At 37.5% G+C, this 14,547-nt stretch overlaps 1 protein-coding gene across 1 annotated transcript; it reads right to left on the reverse strand.

The window, feature by feature from the left end:
• Window positions 1–662: 662 nt before the first annotated feature.
• Window positions 663–1,424, reverse strand: LOC135792335 (uncharacterized). Its single transcript, XM_065302956.1, has 2 exons — window positions 1,313–1,424; window positions 663–1,255 (listed from the first exon to the last, which is right to left on the reverse strand). Exon 2 carries the CDS (start codon window positions 1,253–1,255, stop codon window positions 821–823), a length of 435 nt encoding a protein of 144 aa, XP_065159028.1. The 5' UTR covers window positions 1,313–1,424; the 3' UTR covers window positions 663–820.
• Between the last annotated feature and the right edge of the window lie 13,123 nt (window positions 1,425–14,547).

A 14,547-nucleotide genomic window follows, 5' to 3' on the forward strand; every position in this document is an offset into this window, starting at 1 on the left:
GCCATCAACACAAAGAAGCGGCGCAAATGAATGCGAATATAATAATAAAGTTTTAAAAGTTTACGCTGCCGCCCCCCACGCACACATTCACACGATTATACACCGACGCCCATCTAGACGGCGACGTTGTGCATTGAATAAAACTACAAAAGATATTGAAATTTGAATGCACGCGGTAGGCACCAGCACCACCCGCAAGATGACGATGACGATGAAATTTTCATTTTAATCATTTCATAATAAAGTGCAATGAAAACTAATTGCAATTCATTATACTCCCGGACGTCATTCAATCTCCGGCAAACCAATGAAGAATAGGCGAGGATATTAGTAAAAGTAAAAGTAAAAGTAAAATTGAAATTTAATTAGAAAATTTATCATGAATAGAACGAGTTTTAACTTATATTAAACCGTGAAACGTCAAACAACGTTAGAAAATTTATTAAAACTTATTAAAACCAACTTTTATGCTTAAAATAAGTAAAACAAATGCAAAAAACAGTAACTTTATGAAATTTTTACTTTATTTGGTCATATCAGGTTAGCTTTAGCGCTGTAGGCAACCAGATATACTTCTTTTGCTTTTGAAACCTTTAGGAAACATAAAAACTGAAAAATAAAACGTATTTGGTTTCCTTTATCGATTTAACAAACAAAAACAATTTTCTTTTAATCTTTATTCTTGCGTTGCATATTATTTAAATTCTAACAATATAAATATGATTTTTTTTTTCAATTCTCTAATATTTTAATTACATTTATCTACATAAATATATGTTCATAGTATTCTATTCTATTCATAAGCATAAAATGTGTTAATTTAAAACTCACAGTAGTGTTCCTGAATATGCTTCAACGTGCATGGACGCCTGCAACATTCAGCAACGATGCCACGTCTTTGCCGAGAATACGCCGCCATGTTTCCACCGTTGCCAATCACGTCCTGCCATTGTCTGAATCCTAGCGCTTTCTGTTCACGCTCGTTTTCGTTGTTGAACTGTTCCAGCATTTTCAGACTCTTGCATTCGTGCGATTCGAAACGGTCCATCATTGATTCCTCGTCCATAACTTGTAAGTGTCCGGATTTTTTCTCGGGTCGCGTGTACATTCCGTTACAAACATTGCTCACAAATTTTTCCAACCGGATACCGCATACTTGTTGAATATTTTGGCTTAAAGTCTCAAAATCACCATCTTCATTACAACGTACCGAAGTTGCAACCAAAAATAAAACTAAAAAATGTAGTTTGTTCATCTGCAAATAAATATTATTAAAATGTTATTAAATTAATTTAAAAAGTGCTTTACTTGCCTTTTTGGGTGATTAATTCTTGATTATGTTGATTATGTGTGTTATCTCTTAGAAGCTAGTCGATGGAATGAAATCCTTTGCAAGATAACCTGTTTATATATCCTTTTGAAATATCCTTTGGTCGCAAAACATCTTAGCAGCACATTCTGTTTACACACATTAATGATAAACAGACAGGACTATTTTGTGACTTATTATAAGAAACGCCAATTCGTGTTAAACGTTTGACACTTTCAATGACGCCCACAAAGGACAATCCAACCAAACACATTAATAATGTGCATATTTATGACTTTGTGCTATTAATATTAACATTTACATATTAAGACAATAACGCCACATATTCAATACCTAAAAAATTAAAATTTTTAGAAAATTTTTATATTAAACGCAAATAAAAAGACAAAAAAGATGCTGAATATTTATTGTTTACAAATTACATACAATAAATATATTTTCTTTGCTCATGACATTGTTCAATATTAGACTTTTCCACAATAATGTTTTTTAATGTGTCGACCATCACAAAGATTTTCACAACATTCGCGGTTAAATGTAAATTCTTGAACTTTGCGACTAAAACGTAGGAAATACAAGGCATCATTTTTTTTCAATTCTGGTTTATATAAGAAAGTGTCTTCCGGAAATATTAAGTCATAATTATTTGATCTTTTTCCGACTTTTGGATTGTAATATGTTCTATCACAAATTTCACTTATTTTATCTGCTTTGCCACAAAAATTTTGAGGTTCATTCCAGTCTGCATATGTTAGAGAACCATGTATGAAAGATAATGACATAACATGGATTGTTAGTATGATTAAGACGAAAATTTTCATCTAAAATTATTTTTTAATTAAATTATTTAACAAAAACTGTATGATTATCAATTTACTTACATTGGCAGAACGAAGTTCTCTCAGCAGAATCTCAAACAAATTTAAATCATATTCCCACCTTACGGTATTTATATAAATTCAATGAACAAACAACTTATTCTGAATCACTGCAATGACGTCATATTATTGTTTTGATATTTGGGGTGCATCGGTGGAGTAAATGCATTGGACTGTAATCACTATCAAAATTTGACATGTTTTCCACGACTATTAATAGTTCGGGGAGGTACAATGCTATAATTCCAAGCTATTAATAAAGTAATTACAATATAATAGCATAATATTAAACTCAATCAAGCAATAATAAGTTTTACATATAAATTGTACAAAAACACGATTTAAATTGCAAAAGTTTTATTTTTATTGTAAAAAAAACACCCCAATTGAAATTGAGTCAGTATTTAAGTTTGAGAACATGCAAACGATGATTGAGATACTTCAAAAGTTTGAATCGATGAATAATAATGATTTGATGAATGTTTAATAAGCGATTTGTTACTTCTGAAACTGCCGACATGGCTTATTTATATTTCAACGAATGAAGATGAATGTATCACCCTGTGTGGCGTATTAACATTGAGGATATGCGCTTTTAAGCTCGTTCACGCGCTCGTCACACATCGGTCGGCGTTGAACGACTTCCAATAAAGCTCGTCGACGGCGGCTGCGGCGGCGGCAGCGCACAGGTAATGCCACTCGTCGCGCGGCGCCATGCAGAGGACATAATTAAAGTGTCATGAATAAAACATGTCTAATTTGAAGGCATTAGCACCTCCGTGTGTCACAAGTATGTAAATATCTCGCGTGATTTATACGGCGGCTGCGTTGGCGTTCCAATAAAGGCGAATATCCAGAATGCGACTCGCGCGTGTCTTTGATATGTTTGCTTAATGTTTGCATACGGTGGGAGCGGATCGCGCAAAGAGTGTCGCCACCACCACCATCATCACCACCACCCTATGCTTAACTACTAAAGCGGCAGAGTGCGCTCGACGTTGCGCCGTCATTTCATTACTTGTACTTGCACACCGCCCACCCATCGCGCGAGTGTAATTAAATTTTCCATTCTCATTTGCACCTTGCACTGCGCGCTGAATGTTGCACTCGATGGCGACTCGTGAGTAATTGAAATATTTGCGTAAGAAACATGCGATATTATGGTGTATCTATCATACTGAGCGAAAACGTCGAGGCAACTCTCCGAACATAAGTCTGCAGTCAACCCTTTGGTTCAAGATGGAGTAGAGTAAGCATGTTTATTATTTAAAGACGCTCCGGACGGATTTAAGCTGTCAAGTTGCAAGGATGTAAACAAGATGCTTTCGGCCATGTCAATCTACGACTATTTTCACTTATAAAATAAAATGCCTTGTAAATAATTTATATTTTGCGTACTTGGTGGAAAGATTTCGAAAAAGAAAAGTAAAAGAAAGTTAAACCACCTTCGGAATGCAAATTTAATTAATCTGTTAATGAATGGAAATCATCTTCGTCCGTCCAAACGAAGTGGGAGCTAAAATACAAAAAACCGCATCGGAAGTACGAAAGAACACGAAAACTCCATCACGAAAAGGAGCAGTTAACTGCCCGGCGTCGAAAGACGGGCCCCGGATTCGGATTATGCGGAAAGTGAAAAAGTTTTTCGTTTCATTATTGCAATGAAAGTGATATTACTTTTCATCAAGAAAAGTTGACGAATACAAGATAATGAAAAGTTTTATGAAAAAAATTATCATAAACAAAAATAAACTTATTATTTTTTGTTATATTTGTATTTTTAATTTAAATAAAACATTCCAATAAACATTTGAGCTTTATATAGCTCCTTTCTTTGTACATAATAATTACTGAAGGCGTTTTTTTCAATTGTGAAATCAAACGGTCGTTGTTTTTACATTACGCAATCGTCTCTGTTTCCGAGAAGCGAACAAATTTGCTATTCTTGGCCTCTCTCATCTCATCTATTCGTGCCGTTCGTGTTTCTCGTGTTTTTCTTTTAATTTATTATACGCATTCGGCCGCACGCACTCGGGCCGAATCGTTTGGGTTTTTGTCAATTACATTTAGATCACTCCGATGCATCTTCTTAAATGGAAACAAGCCGCGATCCGTTTCCGCAGCCAGACAGCCAACAAATCTTTGGGGATTCGATTAAAGAACTACATCACAAGCGGGACGACGATGCTGGGATGTTGGCTGGTATCCTTGGAGAGCGAAAACGGAAGGCAAGACAAGACGGCATTCTTATTCACGTGCTGGCATGAAGCACATGCACAAAGCCTCTGTTTCCTGAAGGTTATTTGTGGCCAACGAAATACTTACAGACATAAATAATTAAAGTTTATTCTTTACAATTGAAAATACCAAGTTTGTTTCATTCAAACAACTAAATAAAATTAGCGAGAAAAAAATGTTTGTTTGGTTGGTAATTCTGTTTTTATCTTGATTACTTTTCCACGCCGTGTCTTGTCGTGTCTTGTGCCATGTACTATACTATTCTATTCAGTTCACTCACGTTGTTCTGTGCACCGGATTGAAAATTGAATTTCCTTGATGCGCCAGCGTCTCCTCTATGCGCTCTTGTATCTGCCTTCAATTGCCGCGACGTTTGCAGGTTTAAATCTGTGTGAGCGAGTTTAATCTTTAAACGGACATTCCTCTTCCACGCGGCGCGCATCCCGAGCGAATTTATGGCGCAATTAGGCTAAAACAACTCCGAAAGCAATGCAATGACCTAATAATAGCGCGCGACTTGTTCTCAACCTCGCTGAGGTTTGCACAAGACGTATGCCCGGAATTAACAACAACTTCTTATACAACTAGCAGGGAAGAAAAGAAAAACAAGACGAGAAAACCTCGACTCGGTCGGTAAATAATGCCGGTGGTGTTTTTGATTGTTCGATTGTCTTTTAACGTCAAATTAAATGTAAGACACGTTTCTATTGAATGTATTTTCATTGAATACTAATTCTATAAATATAAAGTTTTGGATAGAGGAAATAAATTAAACGAATTCGATTAAACGAGTAAATCAACGCGACTGCAGTATTTATTTATTTTTTCGAAACGACACGCATGGATTTATGCCTTTGTCCGCGTGTATCGACGCGCGGGCGCAATTTTGTCGTTGACGTTTTCATTAAAACCGCCGGCGGACATTTTTCACTCGCATTGTGTTTAACCATTGTGCCTGTCGACCCGCCGCGACACGCGACCGACAAATCGATGAGTGCAATTAATCAATTACACGTTTAATCTACGACGCCAGCGCTCGACGTTTTTACCTTCCCTCTGCTTCTTCTTCGCAACATTTTCATCGGGTATAGTTGCGGCGTCCTTACGTGACGCAAGAATTATAGTTGCTTTGTGGTCGTTTTTTGGAATTTACTCGAGAACTATTTGTGATATTGGTGTAATTCCTTTGGAAACATATAAAGAATAAAATTCTAAATCAATGTGCAAAATATCTTAGATATCAGAATTTAAAATAATGAATTATATGCAAATTAGATTGAAAATTGAATAAAAGATTTGTATCATTTAAATTTGTCTGTATCTTTTATGAAAATATAATTACCAATATATATTATTTTAAACTATATGTTAAAATTAATCTTTTATTATTTCCTAAAAGAATTTTGAAGATAAAATAATAACTTTTTTAGTAATTAATAAAAAACTGTATTGTTTGAGTATTATTTTCACATCTCATAAAAGCGACGCAACTATAGTTTCCATATCAAGTTTGTATGTTTGCAGAGTTGCATGGAAAAAACCTCACGATCGCTATTATCGTGCGTTGTTGTCTCGCCGCTTCCTTCCGCGTTATTAAATTCCAATACAACGCTCGGGATGCGGGAGCAAACGACAATAAGCAGCGCCGCCAAGAGAAAAAACGTACAACGAGACGAAGAGAACGGGCAACAAAATAATAATTCGCCTGACGGCTTCGCTTAATACGTGTCACCATCAATAATTTCCAGCGGACCTAATATAAATGACTTTGGGGATGATGTATCGGCGTGCGCACGTACGTCGCGGGGGCGAGATGCCCCGCCGAGAGCGGCGATATTAATATTTGTTCTACCTTAATATTTGCTCAGCGTGAGCCTCAAGATATCACAAAGCTCCATGATATCAAAAACATATCTTTTGATTGCATCTCACCAACTACTTTTCCACATAAATCTTAAAGTATTGTATGTACCTATGCGCAGTTTTTGTTAAATTTTTTGGTTGCGATTTTTTATTACGCGTCAAAAATTATGATAAAGCTGCTCAATCTTCCATGTGTCTCGATTTCTTGTACTTTTTCATGAAGAACTAAAAATAAAAGAATAAAAACGACTTTATCGAACGTCCTTTCCATCAAAAATTATATAATAATAAAGAATTTGTTTGTTTTGATTAATTACTCGGATATTAATTGCGTTACAATAATGATTCATCAAAAAATCCTCATTAAATAACAAAATTTATAACAAATATTTATTGTAACACCCAGTATTGATGTTTGACGAAGATCGTTTCCCGTTCCGCACCACAAATCATATATCCCTGAGACGCGTGGAGGCGGACATCAAAAAGCACTAAAAATGAATATGAAAGTGTCTAAACAGGGAGGAAAATTGATTTCGGCTTAAACATCACCAGCACACGCGCAAAAAAACGAAGTGGAAGCGGAAAAACTGACTCCCTGATCCGTATCCAAGCATTCCTCCCCTCACTCCACGGTGATCATAACAAAATCGAGCGTGTTTTTCGCCCGCCGAGTCGAGACGTTAAAGACCAGCGCAAAAAGTGGAAAGAAGCGCGTCGAGATGCGAGGCGAAAAATGTAACGATATTATATAAAAAGTAGGATTCCCAAAAGCCAAGCAAAGGCAGGTCCAAACCGAAAGCCGATCATAAATAAAAATCCAATGACAGCATTACTACAATATAATGTATAACGTTGAGCAAAAATGCGAAAATAGCACGCGGGGCAACAAAAAATGCGAAAACGAAAGGTCAGCGCAGGCGAGAATTATACAAATTACTAGAACAGGCAAGGGTGTGAGAAAGGACGGGAAGAAGCTTGGGTCTGAGGAGAGTAATTCGAGGTGGGATGTTTCAAGTGAAAATTATAATCTGAATTTCGGCTGCTTAATTGCGTTGCGTTCCATGTTCTGCATTCCGCGTTCTTTAATTTACTTTTAATTAAAAAATATATCAGTCCGCATGGGGGGTTGTTTCCCTTGAAAATAAGGATCAGGAACATAAATAAATTAAAGTTTAGCTGAAGCAGTTTTTTTCGGTTTTAATGTTATTTTTTGTGTTTGAATAAAATCGAACGCAAAAGACTTTGAAGAAGCCAATGGAGTTGTTACCAGTTCCATGGGAGTCACACGCAGAACTCTGAACAGCGGCTGAAAGCGAAAATATTGATACTGTTACGATGAGGTTAGTTATTTTCGTTGCGGCACACAAGCGCAACGTTTGTTTTAACTCGATTCTCGACGCTGGTGGCGGTAGTGCTCCACCATCGCCGCCCTCTGCGATGCCGTTTCGTCGCCCTGAGCTATTATTTTCAATTTCGCTACGTACACACGGCAACAGCGTTCACTTTCCGCTCGCGTCGCCGCCACGGTCTCTAGGCGTTTGTCGCTCCCGATGTGTTTTTTCTTCATTCGGCGGCGGCGTACAAATGAAAACAAATCTGCTTCTGCGCCTCCGGTTTCCACAATATGACAACTACAAGAAAATGCTGTTTTAGTTATTATTAATATTATTCTATAGATTTAACTGAATAAATTCTACCAATATTTTATTACATAAACAATAAAATGTTTAATTTTGTAAATAAAGTAAAAAATATTTTCATCATAACATTTTTTATTAACCTGTATAATATTATGAGACGGTACTTTTTTTACTTTGTACCCCGAGCTAACCCCTTCACATTTCTTTCAATTCTGAAACAAAAAAAAGCATATTTCATAGTAGGACTGTGTTGTCAGCTCAATTTTTGTACTCTAATAAAGTCCCACCTGAATTTAACGCTGCACAGCGCGCAGAGAAACAGAAATAGGGGTGAATCAAAGCAGCGCACAAATTTCAGCGATTATTTATTACCCTGAATGCGTCATAACTTTGTGTTAGCAAAACTGAGGATGCTTTGTTTCTAAAAAACTTGATTTTAAAAAAAATTGTACAATTCTTTTGAAACTAAATTAAATTAAACCAGATTGTTTGAAGGTTTTACTTTATTTTATTATACTATCACTACTTGTTTAAACAACATTTCTCTTTGCTCTCCTCTGTGCGGGTTGAAAACAACAAACAAGATGGCAAACAATAACGCCCAACGCCTCACCTTTTCGCAATTTCTAACATCTAAGAGTTTTACTTGTGCCTTCATCTAAATGTTCCTTGATGTTCCTCATATTTTCTATGTTTACCGTGTTTTCCGTGTTCTTAATTTGCACAGCGCTAAATGTAAAGCACCTTGCTCTGAGATGAAAGCCGTGAGTTTTGCGAACGTCGAGAAAAGCAAACGTAAGTTTTCTGCCAAAATGATCATCCGCTTTTCTTGTAGCTGAGCCAAAATGTGTTAGCCGTTACATCTTACGGGTTATACCATCTTAGTTTAGCTTGCACAATGAGCACACAAAAATTATGATGGTGTTCATGCTAATTTGGTTTATTTTCAGTGCCAAAATGTTAGAAAATAAACAAAAAACTAAAACTAAGGTGTTGTGACTAAAATACTAACCCAGCTATAAAATCTGATGAAGGTAAAGCAGAAAACACATTTGCTAACTCCTCCTTTGCGAGGGATGCAAGCTCGAGTGATGCTCGCTTTCAGCCCTCATAAATGCCCGGCGCACCAACGAGTTGATTCAGAAATCTTGTTGGTATCTGAAATCTTGTCTATGCATGCAAACAAGGTGAAACCTACACAGCCACAAACTTCATCTCGAAGATGGAGGTTTTGTGTAAGCAATTCCATTATTTTTCTTTGGCTTTCTCTGCTTGCATGTTTTTGGTTTAGAATATTTGTAAACCGAAACAAATATTTATAATTAAAGTAGAGTATAAAACATATTTATTTAATTTATTTATTTATTTATTTATTTATTTTATACTTGTGAAAAGGAAAGAAAATATTTGAAATTTAATTCACTTTGAGAGTTTTTTGTAAACTTAACTTTTTTCTGCTAAACTTTTTATTTTATTTTTTTTTTGATTTCATGAATTCCCTTGAAAAACACTTTTCTTTGTTAGGTGACTTTTGCCGTTTGGCGTTTCCTTTATTCTTTTCACCGAGAGAACAGAAAGTTTGTCACATGTCAAAGTCTTTTCGGGTGACGCGGTAGGCGAGGTCGTTTTTCGTTCGTTTATCGGTCGGGCGCGGGGCGAAACTACGCTCGCCCCTTTAGCCATCACATCAGGCACTCTATGCATCGACAGCGGCGGGTGGAATCACCGGGGGCGGCAGCGTCGTTCATCTGGGCACCTCGTGCGCGTTTCTTGCGACTTGCGACGACTCGAGACTTGAGACTTCCGCTTTCCAATATATACGCCGACGGCGGCGGTGGCGGCGAGCGCAAGATGAATGGGTGTCAATGGAAAATTGAATTCCGCGGTTCATCGCTTCGAGAATCTCGCGCGCGGGACTCGTTTCCGAGCGCGCCACTTTTCTGCGCCGTCATTTTTTACGAGAAACTTTCTCAATATAAAACTAAATGACGCCCGGATGACGAATAGGGGAAGGGGGGGCAAAATGGGCCCCTGGGGGCAAAGTGGGCCCCCTGAAATTCAGGAGGCTTAAAAAAATGAGGGCCAAAGTGGACCCCCTAAAATTTTTGATATATAAGATGAAGTTGCAAGAACAACTTATCCACAACAAATTCGAAGTAAGAAATAAAAAAAGAAAATAATATAAGCAAAAAATTGATACAAAGGTAAGAGCCTAATTTTTATGAGTGGGGGCCCACTTTGCCCCATATTCTGATTTTTTTATTTTTATAGACACGTCTTATTAATATTGACTACTGAACAAGGATGTAAAAAATAGTGTAACGAGTGAAAAAAGGTAAACAAATTCCCTTTTTTCGCTTTTGGGGCCCACTTTGCCCCACCCTCCCCTATAACTTTCTCTTATCAGTCGATACCCGGTTTGCCGAAAACCACTCGTCCGCATTCACAGACACTCGTCTTTTTTATTACCGAAATGCTTCTTGCGGCAAATGAGAAAAATTCAATTTCGCATTTTATGTCGTTTGTCTTCTCGTTTGCGCGTCGAAAATCATAACAAGCCACAACAAGACAAATACATTTTTCATCAAGAGTGTTATTTTTCGCGTCCGCGGCTTTGCTTTTAGTTAATTTCGCAGCAAACCCGAGCATCAGGTGCTTTTTACGTTCCGCGCGTTTTACGAGTCACGGCAATGTCCCTTCGGCGAGGAGGGTAAAAACGCACAAAACTTCAACACGACACAAGCGCAAGACGAGAGAGGCTTTTGATTAAAAAGCTTTAAAAGTTAATGTTTAAGTTACGGTTTCGTTGTTTAATGAACGTCATAATATGGAAACGTTGATGGTCGGGCGGTCGGACTGCGCGCACGCTGTTGTAAACTTAAATTTAATGAAAAGCCAAGCTTTCACCTAGAGCCGCCATCAAGCCCTAAAAGGGCTCTAAGAGAATACGCGCCTTGAAAGTAACATGCATTATTAACGGAGCAAGTATTTTCAGTTTTCGTGCGCAAAAAAGTACTCCGATCGAAAGTTCCGCAATTATCTAACCACGTTTCCGACCCGTCTCACAGAAACTTACAAAGTTCTTAAGTCTCCGAAGGCCCAGGTAAGAACACAATGCGATCACTGCACCGCTTCCGAAAGACGAATTTTAAAGCTTTTCTAAAGTACTGAAGTCGCTCAACAGAGTCAACCTTCGATCACTGCAAGCTCAATTAACTTTCTACAAAATCTCCAAATTTAAAGGTGCTCAATACATAATTTACGACATCATTTTAAGGTTATGTATGGAAACCCCCAAAATGTCCTTTAATTTAATTACGCAGCACGGAGCTTTTGATCAAAAGTTTCCTTTCGTTGTAATTACGCATCGGTCGGCTTCGCATGCACATACATAGTCCACAATCCACGATCTCTATTCACAAATTATTGAGTGGCGCAGAATAAAGCGGGAACTTTTGGGATCTACAGCTTCGCAAAAGACACACCATTGTAGTGCTTCAGGACACGTGTACGGGTACGAATATTATGCGCTTTTGTTAGTTCGGCCTTGTATTTTTAGGTCGTCAGAGGCGGAGCAACCATAGCGTACTTTGCACATTCGTTTAGTTTAGTTGATAGCACTGCTCGCACCCCAGTGTTCAGGGAAGCTGCGACGCGGGCGCGAGTTGTGCTAATAATACTCGCACGTACAACAAAGCTAATAATACGGTTGACACTGATTAAAATTGCCGACGCGGCGGTATTTTGTTTTAATTAATTCTCGTGCTGTGCTATTCTCCATGAACCCAACTAAGTGTTTGAATTATACTGATTGTTGTAAGCGACATTTTTAACTATTACAATAGACATGAGTAAAAATATTCTCATATTGGGATAATAAAGCAAAATTATCCATATAAACGTGAACAGTGACAAATTAAAGCTAATATTAACCATATTGGTATGTGAATAATGAATACAAAATTGCACCTATTGTGCTCTATCATTGAATCATAAACGAATGTTGATTACGAGGCTAAATTCAAAATTAACCATACAGCAACATGATTAAACATTTCACTATTATTTCAATATAGTCTAATATGAAATTCCAAAAGTTTAGATGCGCCAATTGTGAATTTTGCTCAGAATGAAAAAGACTGATAGAGTTATCAAAATTACCTACCGCCAATTCAAAATTTGGCACTACATGCCCGCTAGCGTTATTTATTCATGCGCTCTCGCCTCAACAAGGCACACATCACCAGGGTTTAATTAACGCCTCGGACCGAAAACAAAATTATCGACCATCGGCCAATACCGGCTTAAAAATAATGATTGACATTTAAACAGAACATTAAATGAATAAATCGTTGACAATTTTACTGATTAAGCAGATTAATTCATTGGAACAAACGTAAATACATTATTTATTCATATATACCACATTTTAATACCCGAAACATCCAAAAATTATAATTTACCTTTTTGGTCCACTTAATATTATCAACATGTCTCATATCCTTTTTGTTGATTAAAGTAAACAACCCCTTGCTTCACTACAAATGAGAAGCTATAATAGAGTGAGGAATAAACGAAGGTTGTTGTTCATCAACACACATGCCCCGCATAACATATGCGCCCATGCAATCCGCTTTCCTCTCCATTTTAATAAATTATTACTTCGCACGACTATACAACAATATTAGTATTCGCATCGCAGTGCTCACATCGCAGCGCCGGTTATAAATTTCGAATTCAGCACGAAGCCGATTTTAAATGGCTAGGATCTCCCCCGAATATGTCCCGTCTCTGTCGACGCCGTTTATTATCCTTTATTAATATTCACTTGGGTGTCACGTACCAATAAACAACCATATTCTCTCTTCTATATCTCTGCGTGCACGCGTGCGATTTACATTTAATAGTTATAATAGCAATAATAATTAATTTCTGTTCAAGTCTCAAGATGATGGTAAACTAGAAGTGTTATGGTTGTGTTTGGAAGTGGGAATTGTGCGACGCACGTTCGTAATTACAATCGATGCCACACTAGTATTATTATTATTATTATTATTTTGATGTTGCGCGCACCCAGGGCTAAAATAGTTTTAATTAAGCACGTGCGCGCGTGCACGGGACGTGAGATTCGAACCATGGTTATGTTTATATTAATTTTTGTTCTATTTATTCAACTCTGGAAAATATAATAGGTTTAAGCTTGAAATCCCTCAACTATATCCACTTGATTCGGAAATTGTCCCTAAATTCTAGGTAAATTATCTCCTGCGTCCCCTCATACGTCACGCTATTTACCCGTTCGCCCGTTCAGGTAGTTGCTATTACCATTACCCATCCCTTCAACCGCCCGCAGTGCGTTGAGCACTTGTAGTTCGTGTTGATACGTGGAAATTGGATACATCGGATACATTTTCTGCCCGGGAGCTGGGGCCGCGTCCTGCTTCGGCCCGATTATTGCCAGAGGCCCATGTCCGCTTAATTAATATGTTATTACGTTCGGCGTGCGCCCGCAAGGTACGAATAACTGCCGGGGTGGAGTAAATTACTAATCTCCAATCTCAACCTGCCCATCCGGATTGCTATTATTATCATTGCTTCACACACCCTGGATACTAGATACTAGATAATAGAATTGTGTTATAATTTAATTTGGATTTTTTTTTCGTTGTTGATGATTTTATTAAGTAAAACGTGCAAATATTTAACAAGCGTCTTTGCGTCTTCATTTCTTGACTTTTGACGTCGTCGGGTAGACAACTACAAATTGCTCATTATAAAAAACACCGATGTCGGGTGAGCACGCGTTTGCGAACATGATTCGCTTCATTCCGCATTCGTTCAGTAACAAACAAATGCTTTGTCAACGTTGACTCACAGCACATCTCATTTCGCGTCCGCCGCCACCCGTAGTACTTGAGCACATTCGCTAAATGCCACGATGGAAAACAACATCGCCGGAATCAGCAGCCATCAGACGTGCCCTTCTAACATCCTCATCGCTCCCTTCTTTAGCTAGAAATACTGGTATCACAAATGCGAACGCTCGCACAATTTGCAACTCGCAAATAATTTCAAACGTCAAAAATGTTACGCAAACTGAAGCAGTCAAGAGGCGAAGAAAGCACGTGCACTTTTTCACTCCGTGGCATCACGCGCCAAGTCACGACTCGTTTTTATTAATTTCACACAGACATCATCTGGCATGAGATGGAGTACAGCGAAATAAAGACACAGAGCAGGGCTCACATCTGAAATTGGACACTTGCACATTGAGAAAACATTGGAAATGAGAAATCTTCATGAGAAGCCATTTTAAATAATGAAAGAACAAATATTCCATAGTATGAAAGAGTGTAAGTGTATAGCATTCATAACATGTTATTCAACGATATTGTTAATATCGAAAAACGTGACTGGCAGAGAATGAAAAGCAAACAGAAGACTACAGCGAAGAAAAACAATTTCAAATGTAAATAAACGTAGATATAAATTACTCTCGGCGAATTTTAATTTAGAAATAAAATAATATATACATTCAATTTGGGACATTCCGTTTGATGTATTGTAATAATATAATATTAAACGACCTCCTGCA

Source organism: Atheta coriaria, unplaced genomic scaffold, assembly GCF_025399875.1.
Source record: "Atheta coriaria isolate IRGN ID8LTWV9N9 unplaced genomic scaffold, Caltech_Dcor_3.1 hic_scaffold_5_pilon, whole genome shotgun sequence".
Classification (NCBI taxonomy): domain Eukaryota; kingdom Metazoa; phylum Arthropoda; class Insecta; order Coleoptera; family Staphylinidae; genus Dalotia; species Dalotia coriaria.

Excerpts from the sequence above, each read along its gene's own strand:
- LOC135792335 (XM_065302956.1), bottom strand. The coding sequence starts at position 1,255 with ATGAACAAACTACATTTTTTAGTTTTATTTTTGGTTGCAACTTCGGTA.